This window comes from Ammodytes marinus (assembly GCF_949987685.1).
Source record: "Ammodytes marinus genome assembly, chromosome: 21".
Classification (NCBI taxonomy): domain Eukaryota; kingdom Metazoa; phylum Chordata; class Actinopteri; order Uranoscopiformes; family Ammodytidae; genus Ammodytes; species Ammodytes marinus.
In genome coordinates, this window is record NC_137225.1 from 14,070,678 (window position 1) to 14,087,185 (window position 16,508).

Sequence of the window (16,508 nt, forward strand, 5' to 3'; positions counted from 1 at the left end):
CCTCTTGAGTTCATAACATCTTCAGACGTGCAATCTGCTTGAGCGAAATAATAACAGAAAAAGTTACAAAAATGATATGGCTAATAGGCCTACTGTATTTCATCCTTGGTTGATTAGTTATTGGAAAGCCTGCTTTAGAACAATGGGTTTTGCAGTGATCTGGAAAATGCATTTCTAAGTTTAGAGTAGACAGAGCAAAGTAGCATGTGATATGATATTAGCTTTTATATGTTAAAATCCTCCCATTGGACATCATGAAGACATGTTTTAAGAGCAGCAAATCTAATCATGCTGGTAATCAATCATCAGTCAGCAACAAGCCCCATCCTGATGAGATAAAACAATCGTCCTCGCTAAGGTTGTCCCCAGAATGACAGTAATGGAAACAAATGTGTCATTGTCTGCGTTAAATGTCAAGTGTTGTAAATTAAGGCTACACCCTGGTCTGCAAATAATGTCATGTACAGTGGAGCTTCAGCTCACTCAGTGCTGACCTGCACCAGGACTGAAACTGTAAAGGACTCACTGGTCATATGCATGCTATCTCAGTGTAGGTCGACAGTGGATCCCCAGTTGCTCTCTTGTCAACAGTTAAATCAAAAGATCAATGAAGCTACAGCCGGGAAATGAATGGCTTAGCATACACTTCTTGGCCAGGTGCTAAACAGCAACATGTTGTTCTCCACTTATGGTGTAGGCTATGGATTTAAAAACTAGGCTATATATAAATTAAAAAGTGGACTTTAACCGAGTGGTAGTCAGATTAATAAGAATTTAGACAGAACTTTACAAATTCCTTTTGGCTAAGCTAAGCCAACCAAGCTCATAGCTGTAGGTTCATAGTTAGTGTAAAGGTATATGAGAGTAATTGATCATCTCTTTTAATTTGTAGCAAGAAAGCAAAATAAGCCTGATTCCAAAAATGGCAACAACTAAATAAAAATACAATTGTATTTAAGTAATTAAATACAAATAGGACTACAAAGTATAACAGAAACAAAACATCTCTGAAGTGGACCACAGCTTTCTGGTGGATTACTGTAACAATAGTAATAGTGAGAGGAGGAGGAAAGTGGAGGGAGGTGAGAACCAAAGGGTGGTTTTACAACGCTCAATGGGCCCCCTGGCACAATTGTCTGGACACCTGCCAACAGCTTACATTCCTCCCTTTCTCTTGGTCCTCAGAGAGTGGCTGGGCAAGACTGGCATCAGGGTCGCAAGTAATTCTGCAGGGTAGGGTAAGAAAGAAAGGGGGTAAACAACAATGAGACAGGTACGAAAGAATCAAGAGGAAGAGAGAGAGAGAGGGGAAGCAGAAACAGGTGACAAAGCACACACTAAACTCACCAGCTCACCCCTCCCTCGCCTCCCTCCCTTATTGTCTCCTCCCTTGTGTGTTCGACTGAAGGGAGGCGTTCAGAGAGAGAGAGCGAGAGAGAGAGACAGACACCAGCTCAGAGGGAGAGACACAACATGAGAGACATGGGAGTCTGATCAGAGCCGGAATGGGTCGCTGCTGTGTGCTGTAAGCTTGGTCTGCAGACCTGCTACTGGAAAGGGGAAAAACAGAGGGGCTGGACACAGGAGACGGACACAGGAATTCCAGGTCACAAGGGCTCCTGTGGCAGAACACAAGCCTTGGCCGGGGCTGGGCTGGGCTGTGCTGGGCTGGTATTCCTACCTCTCTAGTCTCACAGTCATGAGTAGGACAGATGTAGAGTAGTAACAGGGAAGGAGTGAATACACCTAGTAGAAAAAAAAGCGGAATAGTAAATATTGGGGGGCAACTTCTGGCCTGACCCCCCCACCTTATGATGATGGGCCCATCTGTGGATTTTGCCTGTTTGCTGCTGGTGGTTTCTATCCTGGGAAAGAGCCACTTCTTGGTGTCCGCTGGTTGTTCAGGGAAATGTTGCCGGGGCAGAGACATGGGCTGTCTGACTACCAACTGGAGGATGGACCGTGTGTATGGGACGTGCTACTGCGACGAGGGCTGCGTCAGGACGAAGGACTGCTGCTTCGACTACTTCACAGAGTGCCCAGGTGAGGTGATGCTATCTGTGTGTGAATGAATCACTAGGGGATGGTAACTGTTGAAGATTCAGCAAACACCTTTAACTATACGACACCAGTGTGGGAGATAACCTTTGGCATGAGAAAACCATAACCTGAACCCTTGCCTAAAGATCTTCTCAATCCAGTCTATGGGAGAGAAGATAAAGATAGTTGGAGAAGAAAGATTATTTTCAGTTCCTGGTCCTTACTGGGCTGCCCTGCACATTTCTCTCAGGACACAGAGCTGGCAGGGTGTGGATGTGTTACAAATTCATCCAAGGCATGTGAAATTGTTTGCACAAGTTTGTCTTCACAGTTTGAGAAGGCCTGCCCCTGTAAAACTTCTGTGTGTGGTTTGTTCTGTAATATTCACCCTCTAGACATGAGCAGCCCACTTTACACATTGTCAACATTTATTTTTTCCTCTGCAATGTTTGTCACGGCACGGACCCCCAAAAAGGAAACCATTAGTTCACCAAATAACCCAGATGGCATCTCTGTGTCTAACCTCATTTCAGTGGACTGGCCCACATAATGGAATTAGTACAAAATATTTAAAGAATGGAATTCTGTCAATCAGTTGTGGCAATAATAGATGCAACCAAACGAGCCGAGCGTACCTAATATGTGTTATAGGCTGGTAGTCACCAAAATCTGCATGCTTAATACATCAAAGCATTGGGTCACCAAAGAGCTGAGTGAACTGAACAGAGAAATCACAGGACTTGGTGATGGAATTGGCTGCTCACTTGGCATGCTCTCAAACGCCTTGCAGGGGAACACGAAAACCACAATTCCTACTAGTCACAATCAATGCTTCAATTGCTTCTAAAGTTAATTCCTGGATATTTAGAAACATTACCCTGTTTCACATTTAAATTGTAATTTCTACAACCTGCAAGTACACTGGAAAGTTTCACTCTTACTGTGAGTCATCAGTGTTTTTGGGGTCAGTTCCAGCAACATCTCTTGTTGAGTTGCACCACAGTTTGATTGTTTGCTAACCTGCGGAGGATATCCTGTAATAATCCTGTTTCTCTCACAATCCAGCTCGGCACTGCGCTGTGAGCGAGTGGAGCTTTTGGAGCGGCTGTGCCAAGCCCTGCCAGCCCTCGGTGAGAGTCCGCGTCCGTCACGTAGAGCAGCAGCCCAGCAACAGTGGAGAGCCATGTCCCAGCCTGCAGCAACAAGGCGGATGCAGAGAGTACAGAGACCACCAGGGCGCCCACTGTGGACTCAACTCAGGTATTATACAAATGAAATGCATGCCATAGCATAGCTTATTGTTTTTTAAATTGATTATAAAATGCATTCTTTCCCCTGGTTTCCTCCTGTTTGTCAAATTAGGACAACCTATTGACTTTGCAACCATAAAGGTGGAGTCAGCCATTCTGGAGAATGCTTGTTGTCAAAATCACTAGATCCAAATCAGTGAATACCTCCTCACAATCTACCTGTCCGATGTGTGTAAATCTGGTGTTAATACAAAACCTAGGCTCTATAAACTGTTGTGTAAACAAAGGGTATGTAAACAAAGGGGGCCCACCGTAGCTAGCAACATGTCCGTTTACAGAGCCTAGGCTGTGTGTTAACACCATATTGTTTTAGCGCACCCTACGGAAAAAAAATATTTTGACAAAAAAGATTCTCCTGAATCGCTGACTCCACCTTTAACTAGGGTTAAATTACTAATATACACACTGAATTGGTTCATCTTGTCAGGTCCTGCATTCATCACCAGCATGGAATTTGGCAAGGGAAGGCCCAAGCATGACAACTATGGAAACCCCCTAGATCCTGGGTAGGTTTGGCATCATGCATGCTATCAAGCCGCCACAAATACTCAGAAACTGCACAATCTCGGGTATCTTTGGAATCAAGAGTTGAAAAGTTCATGAATGCTGCCAGGGGTAAACTTAATTTTATCGTGATGCATGTAGCTCCATATGAAATAACAGATAACAGCCAAATGTTTCCCTCCATTTGCACAAGCTCCCAGTAGGTGTTTGCTCACCTGGTCGTCTGTCTACAAACCATTACATAGTCTATTGCAAAGCTGAGAGACTGCCCACAACCCTTTGAAATTAAATACTCAGACTTTAATAAGGGCTGTCACATGAACAAAAGGTCTAGATGACAGTGGGTGAGTTATTGTGCACCCATTGACTAAGTTATTGTTATAATTTGGGGTGGGCCCTGTACTGAATAAGGAAATGATAAAGGTTTCCTTCCTTGTTTTATTGGACCAATGATGCAAAACATTAATAACCATATGCCTCTATCTTGATCCAATTGTTCCCAAACATGACTGTGACTCTCATGGCTTTGAACCTACACCCTTCAGGTTCTGTGTGGAGTTCACGCTGGAGTCCCGGAGTGCCTACTGTACAGTGGAGAACCGGCCACACACACACTGGATGCGCTACATTACCGAAGGCTTTAAAGTGTGTGTGGCATGTGAGCCTCCTGCCATGCGAAACAATAGTCGCAGCTGCCAAGGAGACGGCCAGGAATCAGACAAGTATGAAGTTATAAACCTGTGTGTTCTCAGCAATGTTTTTTCTTTTATACATGTGAGGTACAAACCTGGTTAACTGGAAATTAACTTACATTTTTCATTTTTGCCATTTTCTTAATATGAAATTCCAATTCATTTAGAAGTCAAGTGAAAATAACCTTAACTATTTACCAATTCATCAAACAGCCATGTTATTCTGGTCAAACTCCTGCAATTCCCACCTCCCTCTAAGATCATGCTTAAGTTGTCATCTTGTACTGCACGGATGTGAACATGTGAAACTTTGCACACAGTGGTGTGAAATAACAAAACATTTGGGGCTGTGTTGCAGGGAAGCTGCGCTTAGGTGGCAAGCGGTAGGGAACCATCAGTGCAGTGGGACATGGAAGAAGATCCAGAGAACCCAGCAGTGCAACTGTCCACCACAACACAGCTTTGTCTTCATCTGACCCACGCAATGCACCGCAGAACTCTGCTATGATCTGGTGTCCACAATAACATCCCATCAGTGAAATCCAAATACTGAGTTCGGATCACAAGCCTCAATACTGCAGTGCTTCGATGCCAAGAAGAGACTTAGGACTCGAAGGTGGAGCAATGCAAGTTTATTTTTTTAATAAATATGCTTCCTATTGTTATAAATGCATGTTCAAATCACTACAATCACCATGCCATTTAAATTGCTGCATACAGTAAAAGTAAAAACACTTTTGTAACATGTACAGTAATTCACCTTGTTTTAGTACATACTAAGCACCTATCAAAATAGTTTTTGCATTTCTTCGTAAAAAGCCACTAAATTCTCGTCTTAACAATTTTTTGGCAAAAGTATTTAACTTAAAAGTATAAAAATATTTTACATTTGTACAAGGCTTATGCTTTTTTTATTTTTAAAGACACACCATGAAATAATCCTTCCCACAGAGGGAAACTCAATGAACAAAATGGTATTTTCTGTGTTTTGGGCAGCACCTCTGGTATTATGACATTTTCCCAGTGCACACAGCAGGGTCACAGCACAGCTCAACACCCATGCTCAACACACCCACAAGATAAAAAAAAAGTTCAACAGTTAAGTTAGCAAAATGAAAATTATTAAAGAAGCTAATCCCATTTTATTTACAGGTTAACAGCTACATTGTACAGGTCAGAGAGGCGCAGTTACAAAGTATATATTCTCATCACATGTATAAATCCCATCAAATAAGGCAGTGCAAAAATCCCATGAAGAGTGCCCTCTAGTGGTATATTTTCTTGTCAGCAGCCAAGCATAACACACCAATGAATTAAAAGAATATCTTCAACAATAAAGCTGAAAAGTGTCAAATTAGTGGACCAGCTGAGTAAACCCATTGTTTATAGGGGATGGAGCTACATTGTACGAGTTAGACAGGAACTGTCCTTCTTCAGTCGACTTGATTGGACCTCTTTAGAATTCTCCAGCGGTCTTTTAGCATGACGCCAGTGCGACCCTTAAAGTCATAATCCATCAGAATGCGAGACCACTTCCCGTGGCCGTGGCGCATAACACCATTTTTGAGGTATTTGTCGAGCTCTGGTGTCCATTTCTAAACAAAGTAAAACATTATTACTTCTTAAATTTGGGGATTTTCAGGAAATTCTCCGGGCAAAGGAGAGCTGAGCGGTTGTGGTCTTACCTCTGGTGCTTTTCTTGTTTTTCTGACTGTTGAGGTGTCTATGTATGATCTCCGAGCTACTCGAGATACCCGAGGTTCCTCTGATGGTGGGGGAGAATACACATTATCTGTAGCGTATAAATATGTATTGTTACAATCAGATGAGCTAGCACAAAACATCTTGTTTACAAGAGACATATCAAAAGGCTGAGACAACATTACCATGACTGGGGATTCTTGGGACGGAGACAAAAGGCTTCTTGCATGAATCAGGTTTCCATACATCAGTCATTTTAGTTGACATCAGTTTTCGTTTGGTTCTGCGGAAGTGTAATACAGGGTGACAAAATGATTACCTATCTAGCGTCGTTCTACCTCTTCCCCAAACAAAGCCATTATATATGTTTCTTAATGAAAATATACTTTTTTTTTCAACAGTCATGTTTACTCACTTCAAACACGATGTGTTCCTATTTTCCCTGTTGGGACACAGATGCACAGTATTTGGTTGAATACAGAACAGAAATGGATCACATACACATTTCAATGAATACAACTTAGAGGATTATTCCTACTTCCTATCCACTGTTGATGTGGTGTCCGTCTCTGACAGAGTGCGGTCCTGTGATGTGGACACGTCCTCCAAACCCTCCGTGTTCTGTGTTGACTGGACCATTTTTGTGGCAGCCTGATGGATGGATGGAAAGGCACACACACACACACACACACACACACACACACACACACACACACACACACACACACACACACACACACACACACACACACACACACACACACACACACACACACACACACACACACACACACACACACACACACACACACACACACACACACACACACACACACACACACACACACACAAATTAGGTTTCTTAATATTAACCTTTCATACTCTTCCAAAACAATTAACTTTTAGGTTTTAAGTGCTGCTATAAAATGAGAGCAAAACTAATGAGGCCTGTCATTCCAATACCCTTCTAAGTTTAACCTCTGTGTAAATCATTCCTGAAACTTTCCTGAACCAGCGAGTCTGTCAGACCCAGTGGAGGGCTCAGCTGAATGTTAGCCGGATGCCCTTCCCACTCATTTTGAAGACAAATTGTCAATTAACTGTGACTAATAATGAAACATCAGCACCTTTAGTTGGTCAAAGCGCCATGTTTCAATGGGGGACAAGAGCACGGCTGAACAGGTCGGCACACAGGATCAGAAAATGTATTGAGAGGCAGTATTTTTTTATATGGTTTTCTAACCCTTTGAGTTAACAGGAGAAAACCATTGGTCACCATTGTGTATTTGTCAATGACATCCTGTGTTTGGATTCAAAGGAAATGATGATGACAGATGTTTTTAAGCCTCAAATACTGCCCCACTCAAATCATGTTTGTGTGAACAAAGAGGAGGGGGCTAATCCTCTTGCTCTAAGACTGAATCATTCATTGCACAGCTATTCTCATTCCTTATCTTTCAGCAATACAAAGTCGATCCATAATTTTACATTGGCAATCGTCCAGCAGGGCAGTGAGTGTATACAAACCAGACCTAGAAATGTTGACTCTCATTATGAATAGGCTGAATAAATCCTTCCTTGGGACATTTTTTCTCTCTCCGAGTAACCGTCAAATGGAGAGACACTTTTTCAACTCCAGTTAGGAGAGAGGATCAGGCCTATTGTCAAGCTTATCTATACACTATAATGAACTAGGCTGAAGTTGGAAGAAGTTGTTCTATTTTCCTTTTGATATAGCCCTTGTACTCCTTGTACCTTGAGGAGGTAGTCGGAGGGATTCTTCTTCAAGTAGGCATCCAGAAAAGATCGGACTGTATCCAGCAGGCGCTTGAAGCTGAAGCTCATGAGGAACGGGTGGTAGGTTTCCCCCTGTGTCACTATTGTCGACAGCTTAACTCCCAGGTTCTGTTGAAAAATGTTAGCTGTTAAGCATTAAATACCTACATCACCGGTGGAAATATGAAGGTGTATTGAACTCTGAGATCCCATGTAGTATAAATGTGGATTTTTTTTTAGAAATCTGTTCATCCTAGCCTGAGAAAAGGCAGAAAGAGTGTTTTATGGTCTACTGTCTAACCCTACATTTTGGGTTAGGATTAACAGGACAGCTGGGCCAAGGGGAGACTGAGGGAAGACAAACCTAATTCATTATATTATAATAGCAATTTTATAATGATAGACCGCCGGTTCCTTATGGGTGAAGTATTCCTTTAACAAAATGTTACGGTTCCTAAATAAGTGTCCTGGAATAATAAATGAAACATACAGACCTGTGGGAATTCATGGTTATTCTTAAACCACTTGAGGGCAAAGGAGGCAGAAGACGTTTCGCCTTTCTCCAAGCACACAGCCACTGCCTTAGAAAGAGGGTGAAAAATCAGACGAAAGCAGCTTCCCGTGCAATAATGTTTAAAAAGCCATGTCTGGACACTCTCAGATTGTGTTGTATGAGGCTAAATATGATTACCTGTACAAACAAGAGAATGGTAATGTCTTTGAACACGCTTTCATCTTCCACAGCGTCCTCTAGGTCAGACCATATGTTGGCGGCAGACATCAGAGGCGTCACATGTTTGTCCTCTTCAAACTCCACATCTGGGAGGAAAAAGTATATGACTTGGTTAATACAGGAAGTCTTTTTGAGGGCACATTATGTGTACAGATTAAGGAAACACAGGATGACATTTCAGAATCATGTATTTTAGCTTTTATATGTTTCATTTTCTGATGTTTTAACAAACCAAGTCATCAAAATGTTAAGTCCATGTCTCCAGCATTTTCTATAAATACTTCTATGAGCTTTAATCTTTACTAGGATCTGTCTTAACTGGCGTAATTTGTCCCAGACATAACCTCCAAACAATATACGCATGTTACCCATATACATTATTGTTTAAAAAAGGCATAGAGTGGCTTAATACTTCTGTATGTATTGCATATATTGATTTGTGTGTGAATAACAAAGTTTTAATAACATATGGATTAATATTCCTAAACTCTTGCTGCCAAGAAGCACCAAAACATTGCTGTACAGGAATAATGCTTTCACATATGCAGACATGGATAGAAGTCTGGAGGCCTAAAGTCGGCCATTACATACCCAGTTCCTTTCCATGCATGATTCTTGCGAGGAAAGCCATTATCATTATCTTCTTATCGTAGATGGCTCCTTTCAGAGATGGGCTCTGAGAAATTTCTATAAAAAAAGACAAAACAAATGTGCAACTGCATGTTAGCCATTGGAACATTACAAAGATGTCTCTCTGTAGTAAAATGTTGGCGACAAATGTGTCCCCTTCTCACTATGATAAAATAGCATACATATTGGGCAACACACATGATAATTTATTCACAATGATTAAAAGTTATCCTCGTGTAGGACTAAAAACAACAACAAACATTTTGTACTGCGACCACAATTTATTATAAGGTTATTTTAGCTAGTCCATTTTTAGTCAGAGCATTGGGGTATTTGAATGTGTCATGCGTTATATAGAACAAATGTAATCTTTACTTTATCACCATTTTTATTTCAACGTTAGGCGTTCATTTCAGCACACTTTCAGGATATCTTATGGTGCTTATTTTAACAAGTGCACACTTAACTGTATACCTTACTGCGGGTTTCGGTTGTTATGAACATTCAAGTTTCCATTCGTTAACAATAGGCAATAGCTTAGGTCTGATTGAGTAGATGCCATGGACATGGCTGGCTGTAGTGATATTGGTCTGTTTTGTCATTTTGTGCACACCTGTTAAAGAGTAATTCATGTTGAAGAATTTAAAAAAGGTTAAGTCTGGTAGCCAGAACTAAGTAATGATGTTTCACAGTCACCAACTGTGAACTTACCCTTGTACGCTGAAAGCGTTTCGTTGAATTCATCAAGTTGTCTCTCTCTGAAATGCCGACACAGACTTACAAACATAAAGTCCACTATCCACCCAGTAGCTACGGCTGAAACATGGGGGAAACTAACACTTTCATCTATATCACTGGCGTCCTTAACGCTTTCAGTTGTTACTTCAGGCTCCATGTCTTGTTTTGTTTTGTTTTGTTTACCATGGGTCTTCCTTGTCTTTCGTGGAAGTTGTTAGGTTTGTTTCCGCCATGGTTTCCGCGCGCGCTTAGTTATTTAGGCCAGTTTGGTATCGCTTGTCAGCCTGCAGCGCCCTCGGGTGTTAGGGAGGAATAAGTACAAATGCCAAATTCAATTATTTCACCATTGCATAGTCTCTAGGGCTAGGCCTATGTGATTTGTAGTTGTTTGTCTTGCTTTTCATAAAACAAATGAATAAACAAATTAACAAAACTACAAAATTAATTTTTTTCAAAGAACAATATCACTTAGCCTAACTTTGGGTGTGCAGGAGAAGTGAACATATTCTAAGATAAAGGCCTATTCTCATAACTGAATAAAAGCATTTTCACTTTCTGAATTAGCTACCTTAAAAGTTACTGTTTACCTGTTATTGTTTATTGAGCAGGGCCCTCAGTTTTGTTTACAGACATATTTTATACCTTTGGATACAAATGTCCAAAAAATAATTAGTTTTGATTTATGATGTTATTCAACACTATGAATCACATTTACCGTAAATAGGTTTCGTAATCTGACTGGAGGCTCATTGAATGTAAACAAACCTCCCTTCCCTAAAACTGCAGTGCACCTTCAACATGAGCAAATAAGTTAAATATACAGTAGAACTATACATTTTTCTATTTGGCCATCTATTTGGCCAGCTTGTCTTCTGCCTGACATTTGCGTCATTATCAAAGGTTGTATAAGATCAAATACTCATGCTGACTGGTAGGTTGTCCCAGTGGACTATTAGACTACTATTATTGGCTATTATCCACTAGCTTCCCCCAGCAGCCCAGGTTTTGTGGGGTTTCACTCCAGACTAGGACTTGGCTAACTGAGCCAACAAGTTACTCAGATACTCTTATTGCCCTGATGATTAGTCTGAGTAGTAGTTATGAGTAGTTAAAACCTTGCCACCTTGTTGGCAGGATTCAAACCTGGGCAGGGAGACCTCAATGGATTTCGAATCAATCGCCTTGACCACCCGGCCACATCAACTTCAGTATTCAATGTTTCATTAATATGGCAATGTATCACCGATTGCATTTCACAGCTTGACAGATATAGCCGCATGTAAATAGTGCCTTGTGAGCACCATGCACCTGCTACAGGTCAAGGTCCGTTACTACCTCTAAAGTACAATATGACACAGGATATACTATCAATTCTAAATAGGATTCCCAGAACAGCCAGAACCGGTCCTCTTTATGGTCTACAGAATCAAAGGTCGCACTAAGATCAAATGCTGATGTGGACTGAGTTCACAAGATCATGAAAATAGCAAGACGAGCAGTTGAGTTAATGTAAACCCTTGGCCTAAATACATCATTTCACCATGGTAAGTTTTCCAAGTATTGGTTATGCATTGTATTGTACTGCACTCAAGAAAACCATTTGCTTTGTTTTACAATGCAATTTTCCACAGTTCAGCCCAAATGCCCCTTTTTATGGCTTTGAGCCAATACCTACACAAATAAGTTTTTTTTTTGCGAGACGGCAGCCTGTCCAGTTGCTCCGTAGTACTGTGTTGTTTTATCACACTCCACAACTCCACACATGGAGGGAGGAGGGGGGGCATGAGGAGTACAGTGGCTGGTGGAACTGAACTTAACAATAACAATAACAGCTTGCATAATCTATTTATTTATTGCTACACACTCCATTTCTTAAACAAGGTCAAACACAAATATACATTAATAAATTAATAACTGTTGCTAACATCTGCTGCTGCTTCTTTTTAAATGTATTTATAAATATAAATCTGTATTTTACTTTTTTACCATGTATATTGATGCATTTTAGCTTGTGTTACTTGTTTTGTGTCATGTTGTATGTACTACAGCTGCTGGATTTTTGAATTTCCCTGAAGGAACACTCCCAAGGGATCAATAAAGTGTCTATCTATCTATCTATCTATCTATCTATCTATCTATCTATCTATCTATCTATCTATCTATCTATCTATCTATCTATCTATCTATCTATCTATCTATCTATCTATCTATCTATCTATCTATCTATCTATCTATCTATCTATCTATCTATCTATCTATCTATCTATCTATCTATCTATCTATCTACCCAGACATTCATTTAGGCATTGTATCTTTACAGCGTGGACGTTTAATTCGTATTTTATTTTAAAACAAACAAATGCAGACAGAATTTTTTAGGTGATACTGTAATTAAAATCATCAGTGACAGAATAAATGTAACATATGCTGTCATTTTGGCCACTTGTAATGCAATAAATATATATATAATATAATATATATAAGTGCATGGGCATGCAGGCAGTACACAACAGGAATGTGGAGATCCATTAATTGCACCTAATGGAAAAGAAAATATTTCCCTCCAGGGATAAATCATTTATCAAACAATTTCACCAAATTGCTGAGTTTAATCCTCTTTCTTAAATGAAAAACAACTCTTTCTGCAAATGCAATATCAGTTTTAATTAGTGCTTTATAATTCTAAAGTTGTACTGTATATTTGTAGCGTATTGTGTAATAATCCTTGATAAGCATAAAATGCATCCAGAAAATGCAAATGTAGCCTACAAACAACAGTTCATCGGTAGAATGGAAAACAACAGAGACACAAACACACAAGTTATATACACATTTATTTGTTATTCTGCATATGCTAATAGACGTAATGGAGAACAATGCTCTACAGAAATGTTGACATACATGTACCATAACAAAGTGTTCTGTGGACACATACTTGTTCGGACTACTACATGCATACAAAGATGTTGCTTTATACAGAAACAGTCTGTAGCTCAGAATGTGTCTAATGATAATGTTCTCCAAAGCTGAACAGAAAAAGACCCAAAACAAAACAGAATTTAAGAGGCAGTATACAGAGAAATAAGAAGGAACACTGCTGTATGCATTTTTGGGAGCAGGATTTTGGTAAGCACGCATGAGTGACACGGACAGTACCCATTCTCTCAGAGAAAATAAAGACACAACCTTTCCACTCTGTACAGTATCACATATGATAATGCCATTGTGAGACAGTAGGACAGAGCACAGTTCATCTGCTGTCAATTTACACAATTCATTTCATTATCCACATAAACATCATCCCGAGGGAATATAGCTGATCAATCCAAATCCCTTGTTTCTCTACCCTACCTGTCAAATTGTAGGATTATTCGAGGCCAACACAGAGACATGGTTACTAGTTACAAGGGATGAAGGATAGACATTAAATTGAAAGTACAGGGACAGAAAAAAAGAGATTCAACATGAAGGTTATCATCCAACCCTCCTTCATAAAGGAAAAACAAATGAAAACCCCATACATCAAAAGCCAACACTGACCCGTGACCCCACGCTTTGCTTTGGAGGGTATACCAAAGAATCTGAGTTTCCAATGAGGGATCAATTATTTCACATGAAAGATAATCCCATGAGCTCTCACACACATCTCTGATTACCTAGTTCAATTTTGTTGTTCTGGGCATACAGTGTTGTCTGTGTCCAGTATACACAGACAAAAGGAAAATAAGGACCACAAATGATCACAGACATGATGTAACTATTTGGGTGGACCCCATTTCACCTCTCCTCTTACCTCTAACAGCGTTCCCTTTTACTTGTCTTCCCTTTACCCATTGATAACTTGTCCTGTGGGCATGCCTTAGCGGTCTTGAGCCTGTGAAGCTGTAGGGCTTGGAGCATTCAACTGTGTCTGCATGGGGAATTAATCAGATGTATCACTTCAGGAGACAGTGGTGATCTCTTCCTGTCTGTCTGTGATCAATTAGACACATCACTCCCCTTCTGTCTATTTATTTTTAATTTTTTTAAAGTTTCCACCTTCTGTCCTTTTTTTGTGCTCCTCCCTGCCTCACTGAAGACTGATGGGGGCGCGGACACTGAATGTTGAACACAGGTTACCCAGGAGATGGAAGAGATATTGCTGCTCCTTACTCCAGGAGCCAAGACATCGATGTGGATTTGACAACATCACCTTTTCAAAAAGTACAGAAGTTACCAGTTGACATAAACTGTTAAAGAAAAGAACAGTGATCTATCCAATCGGAATATCAGAGAGTTATTAGAAAACCTGAGAACTCAATAACATTACTTGTATCTAATACATAAAGACCTGATTTCTCCTATAAAATTAGAATTTTCTGTACAGTGCTATATGAACAAAGCAAAATGACTTGCTACCTTCTCATAAACAGCAGTGTTACGAAAAGGAACGCATCATTTCAACCACCATATGGCAGGAAATTGTGGTAGTGCTCCATTTTTGGTTTAGAAAAAATAGAATCATTCTCAAAGTTAATTCACAAAAAACATAAAATCCTTTTTGTGTGGCCATTTAAATTAGATTAATATATTAATAACTTCCACAGACATCTCTTTATGTAAATCTAACAGCAATATAAAAGGCCCAAAGTGGTCAATTTGGATCCCTAACGCAAGAGATAATTAAATTTGAGGTCCATTGATGTCTGGCATTAAGGTGCTTGACAGCATTATGCCAGCCATATAATATGAAAAAGTACAAGTCAAATTCTCATTTGTATCGTTTGTGAGATTCTGGTAGTTGTAATGCTGTTTTGCCTCATATTAAAGATATAACATTTGAAAAATACAATTAATTTCTGCCTGTACACTTACAAATCCCATAGACAGAAAATAAAGTGCCACAATTCTTGGCCTGCATAGATTGCAGTATGCGGTATTGCACATTCCACACCTCTCTGTGAGAACAAAAAGACATGATATAAGAAAAAGAAGGAAACCAATGAAAACAAACAACGACAAATTCCCCCGTAAACTTCCTGTCAGTACCCTTCTGGTTTGTGTGGCTTCACAAACACATTACTAGTACACTCAGCCAAGTGTCATGCTGAAACAATAAACAAACATTCCAGCAATAAAATTGGAATGAAAGGCAACATATAACAGATATTTTCAGTCAGTGTCACGGAAGCGTGAAAGAAGACGAGAGAAGAAAAGAAAAAAACTCCTTTGGGTTTAAGTTTGACTGAAAATAGTTTTGTTCACAATAAAACACAATAAATTACACTCCAAGACACTACGGATATACAAAAAATAATAAAATAAAAGGGATAAAGGATGCCTTAAACCTAATCAGCAGGATTGGATAAACTTGCAGTAGTATGGAACAAATATTAACAACGACATCGGGGAGCTGAGGACAGGACACAATGAACACAATGCAGGTAAACAAACCATAACGAAAAAACAAAACGAAAAACATAACTTCTGTCATAATACATGTTATCACTGTCTATGTTGTGTATATCCAGCTGAGATAGATGAAAGCTTGTCAGTGTGCTTGATTTGGTCCATTGGTCCACAAGGAATATTGTCTTTTTTGTTGTTGTAGTAGTCTATCCCTTTTGAAGTGCCAAAATAGATATAGTTAAAAGCATAAATGTGTATTATTGACCAGATCTACTGTGCTCAATTAATAAATAGTCTTAACTCTGATTTATGGAATCTCACTTACCTACAGTAGTTTTTTTTTAATACTACAACCAATCTAGACCTACTTATTTCACATGTTACTCTTAAAACTACTTTTAGATGTATATACTGTATGTCATGTCGGAGAGTAAATAAGATTTATTTTGGTGATTTGGATGTAATCAAAAGGCTGAACAAGAAATAAAATATCTTAAACCTTGTCCGAACTCCTGAAACCGCCTGATAAATATTTTCAGTATTGGTAGTCTTTGATAGTTCTTGTCTTTATTGGTTACATATATGTATTTGGCAACTACAGGTGTATTTAGAGAAATCACTGTGTTTTTTTTCCTCCTTGACCACCGTCATTAATTCAAGATCTGAATATTGGATGCTAAACTGAGAGTTCAACAGTCATTGTGAAAAGAAAAAAGCAATAATGGGAACGTTACAGTTTCATACACCATTTTTCACACCAAAAAACATTACAGGGTCGTCATGGGAACACTTTGCATTTCCACAAAAGGTAAATGATATGTTTTTAAATAGGTCGCTACGATGCAACACCCAGTCTGAGGGCTCTCAGTTCATCTCCCTATCCCGCCATTTTCACATTACAAATATTTGTACCTTCAGTGACCATCACCATGCCATCCTGTGCATTGTCATTGCCTTAGATGTCCTAGTATTTACAGTGGAGTGCTTTTAGCAAAC

The 16,508-nt window shown here is 39.6% G+C and overlaps 2 protein-coding genes across 3 annotated transcripts; one reads left to right on the top strand and one right to left on the bottom strand.

Moving 5' to 3' along the window:
• Window positions 1-1,490: 1,490 nt before the first annotated feature.
• On the top strand, window positions 1,491-5,050 carry sbspon (somatomedin B and thrombospondin type 1 domain containing). Its single transcript, XM_080050321.1, has 5 exons — window positions 1,491-2,043; window positions 3,106-3,300; window positions 3,778-3,856; window positions 4,400-4,576; window positions 4,905-5,050. Exons 1-5 carry the CDS (start codon window positions 1,812-1,814, stop codon window positions 5,020-5,022), a joined length of 801 nt encoding a protein of 266 aa, XP_079906447.1. The 5' UTR covers window positions 1,491-1,811; the 3' UTR covers window positions 5,023-5,050.
• A 113-nt stretch (window positions 5,051-5,163) lies between these two features.
• terf1 (telomeric repeat binding factor (NIMA-interacting) 1) lies at window positions 5,164-10,315 on the bottom strand. 2 transcript variants are annotated; one of them, XM_080050320.1, is made up of 10 exons: window positions 10,098-10,315; window positions 9,348-9,443; window positions 8,715-8,842; window positions 8,518-8,604; window positions 8,003-8,152; window positions 6,786-6,898; window positions 6,663-6,689; window positions 6,433-6,530; window positions 6,232-6,311; window positions 5,164-6,141 (listed from the first exon to the last, which is right to left on the bottom strand). In XM_080050320.1, the coding sequence occupies exons 1-10, from the start codon at window positions 10,279-10,281 to the stop codon at window positions 5,980-5,982; spliced, it is 1,125 nt and encodes a 374-aa protein (XP_079906446.1). In that variant the 5' UTR covers window positions 10,282-10,315; the 3' UTR covers window positions 5,164-5,979. The 2 variants fall into 2 exon arrangements, with proteins under 2 accessions (XP_079906446.1, XP_079906445.1); XM_080050319.1 differs by having other exon boundaries at window positions 6,232-6,338.
• Window positions 10,316-16,508: the final 6,193 nt, after the last annotated feature.

What these genes read in the sequence shown, in the direction of transcription:
- sbspon (XM_080050321.1), top strand. Translation starts at nt 1,812, where the DNA reads ATGATGATGGGCCCATCTGTGGATTTTGCCTGTTTGCTGCTGGTGGTT. An exon ending in CTACTTCACAGAGTGCCCAG is followed by an intron (nt 2,044 to 3,105) that starts GTGAGGTGATGC and finishes CTCACAATCCAG; the next exon opens with CTCGGCACTGCGCTGTGAGC. An exon ending in GGAAACCCCCTAGATCCTGG is followed by an intron (nt 3,857 to 4,399) that starts GTAGGTTTGGCA and finishes TACACCCTTCAG; the next exon opens with GTTCTGTGTGGAGTTCACGC.
- terf1 (XM_080050319.1), bottom strand. Translation starts at nt 10,281, where the DNA reads ATGGAGCCTGAAGTAACAACTGAAAGCGTTAAGGACGCCAGTGATATA. An exon ending in ACATCAACAGTGGATAGGAA is followed by an intron (nt 6,690 to 6,785) that starts GTAGGAATAATC and finishes GTGTCCCAACAG; the next exon opens with GGAAAATAGGAACACATCGT. An exon ending in CCCAAGAATCCCCAGTCATG is followed by an intron (nt 6,339 to 6,432) that starts GTAATGTTGTCT and finishes TATACGCTACAG; the next exon opens with ATAATGTGTATTCTCCCCCA.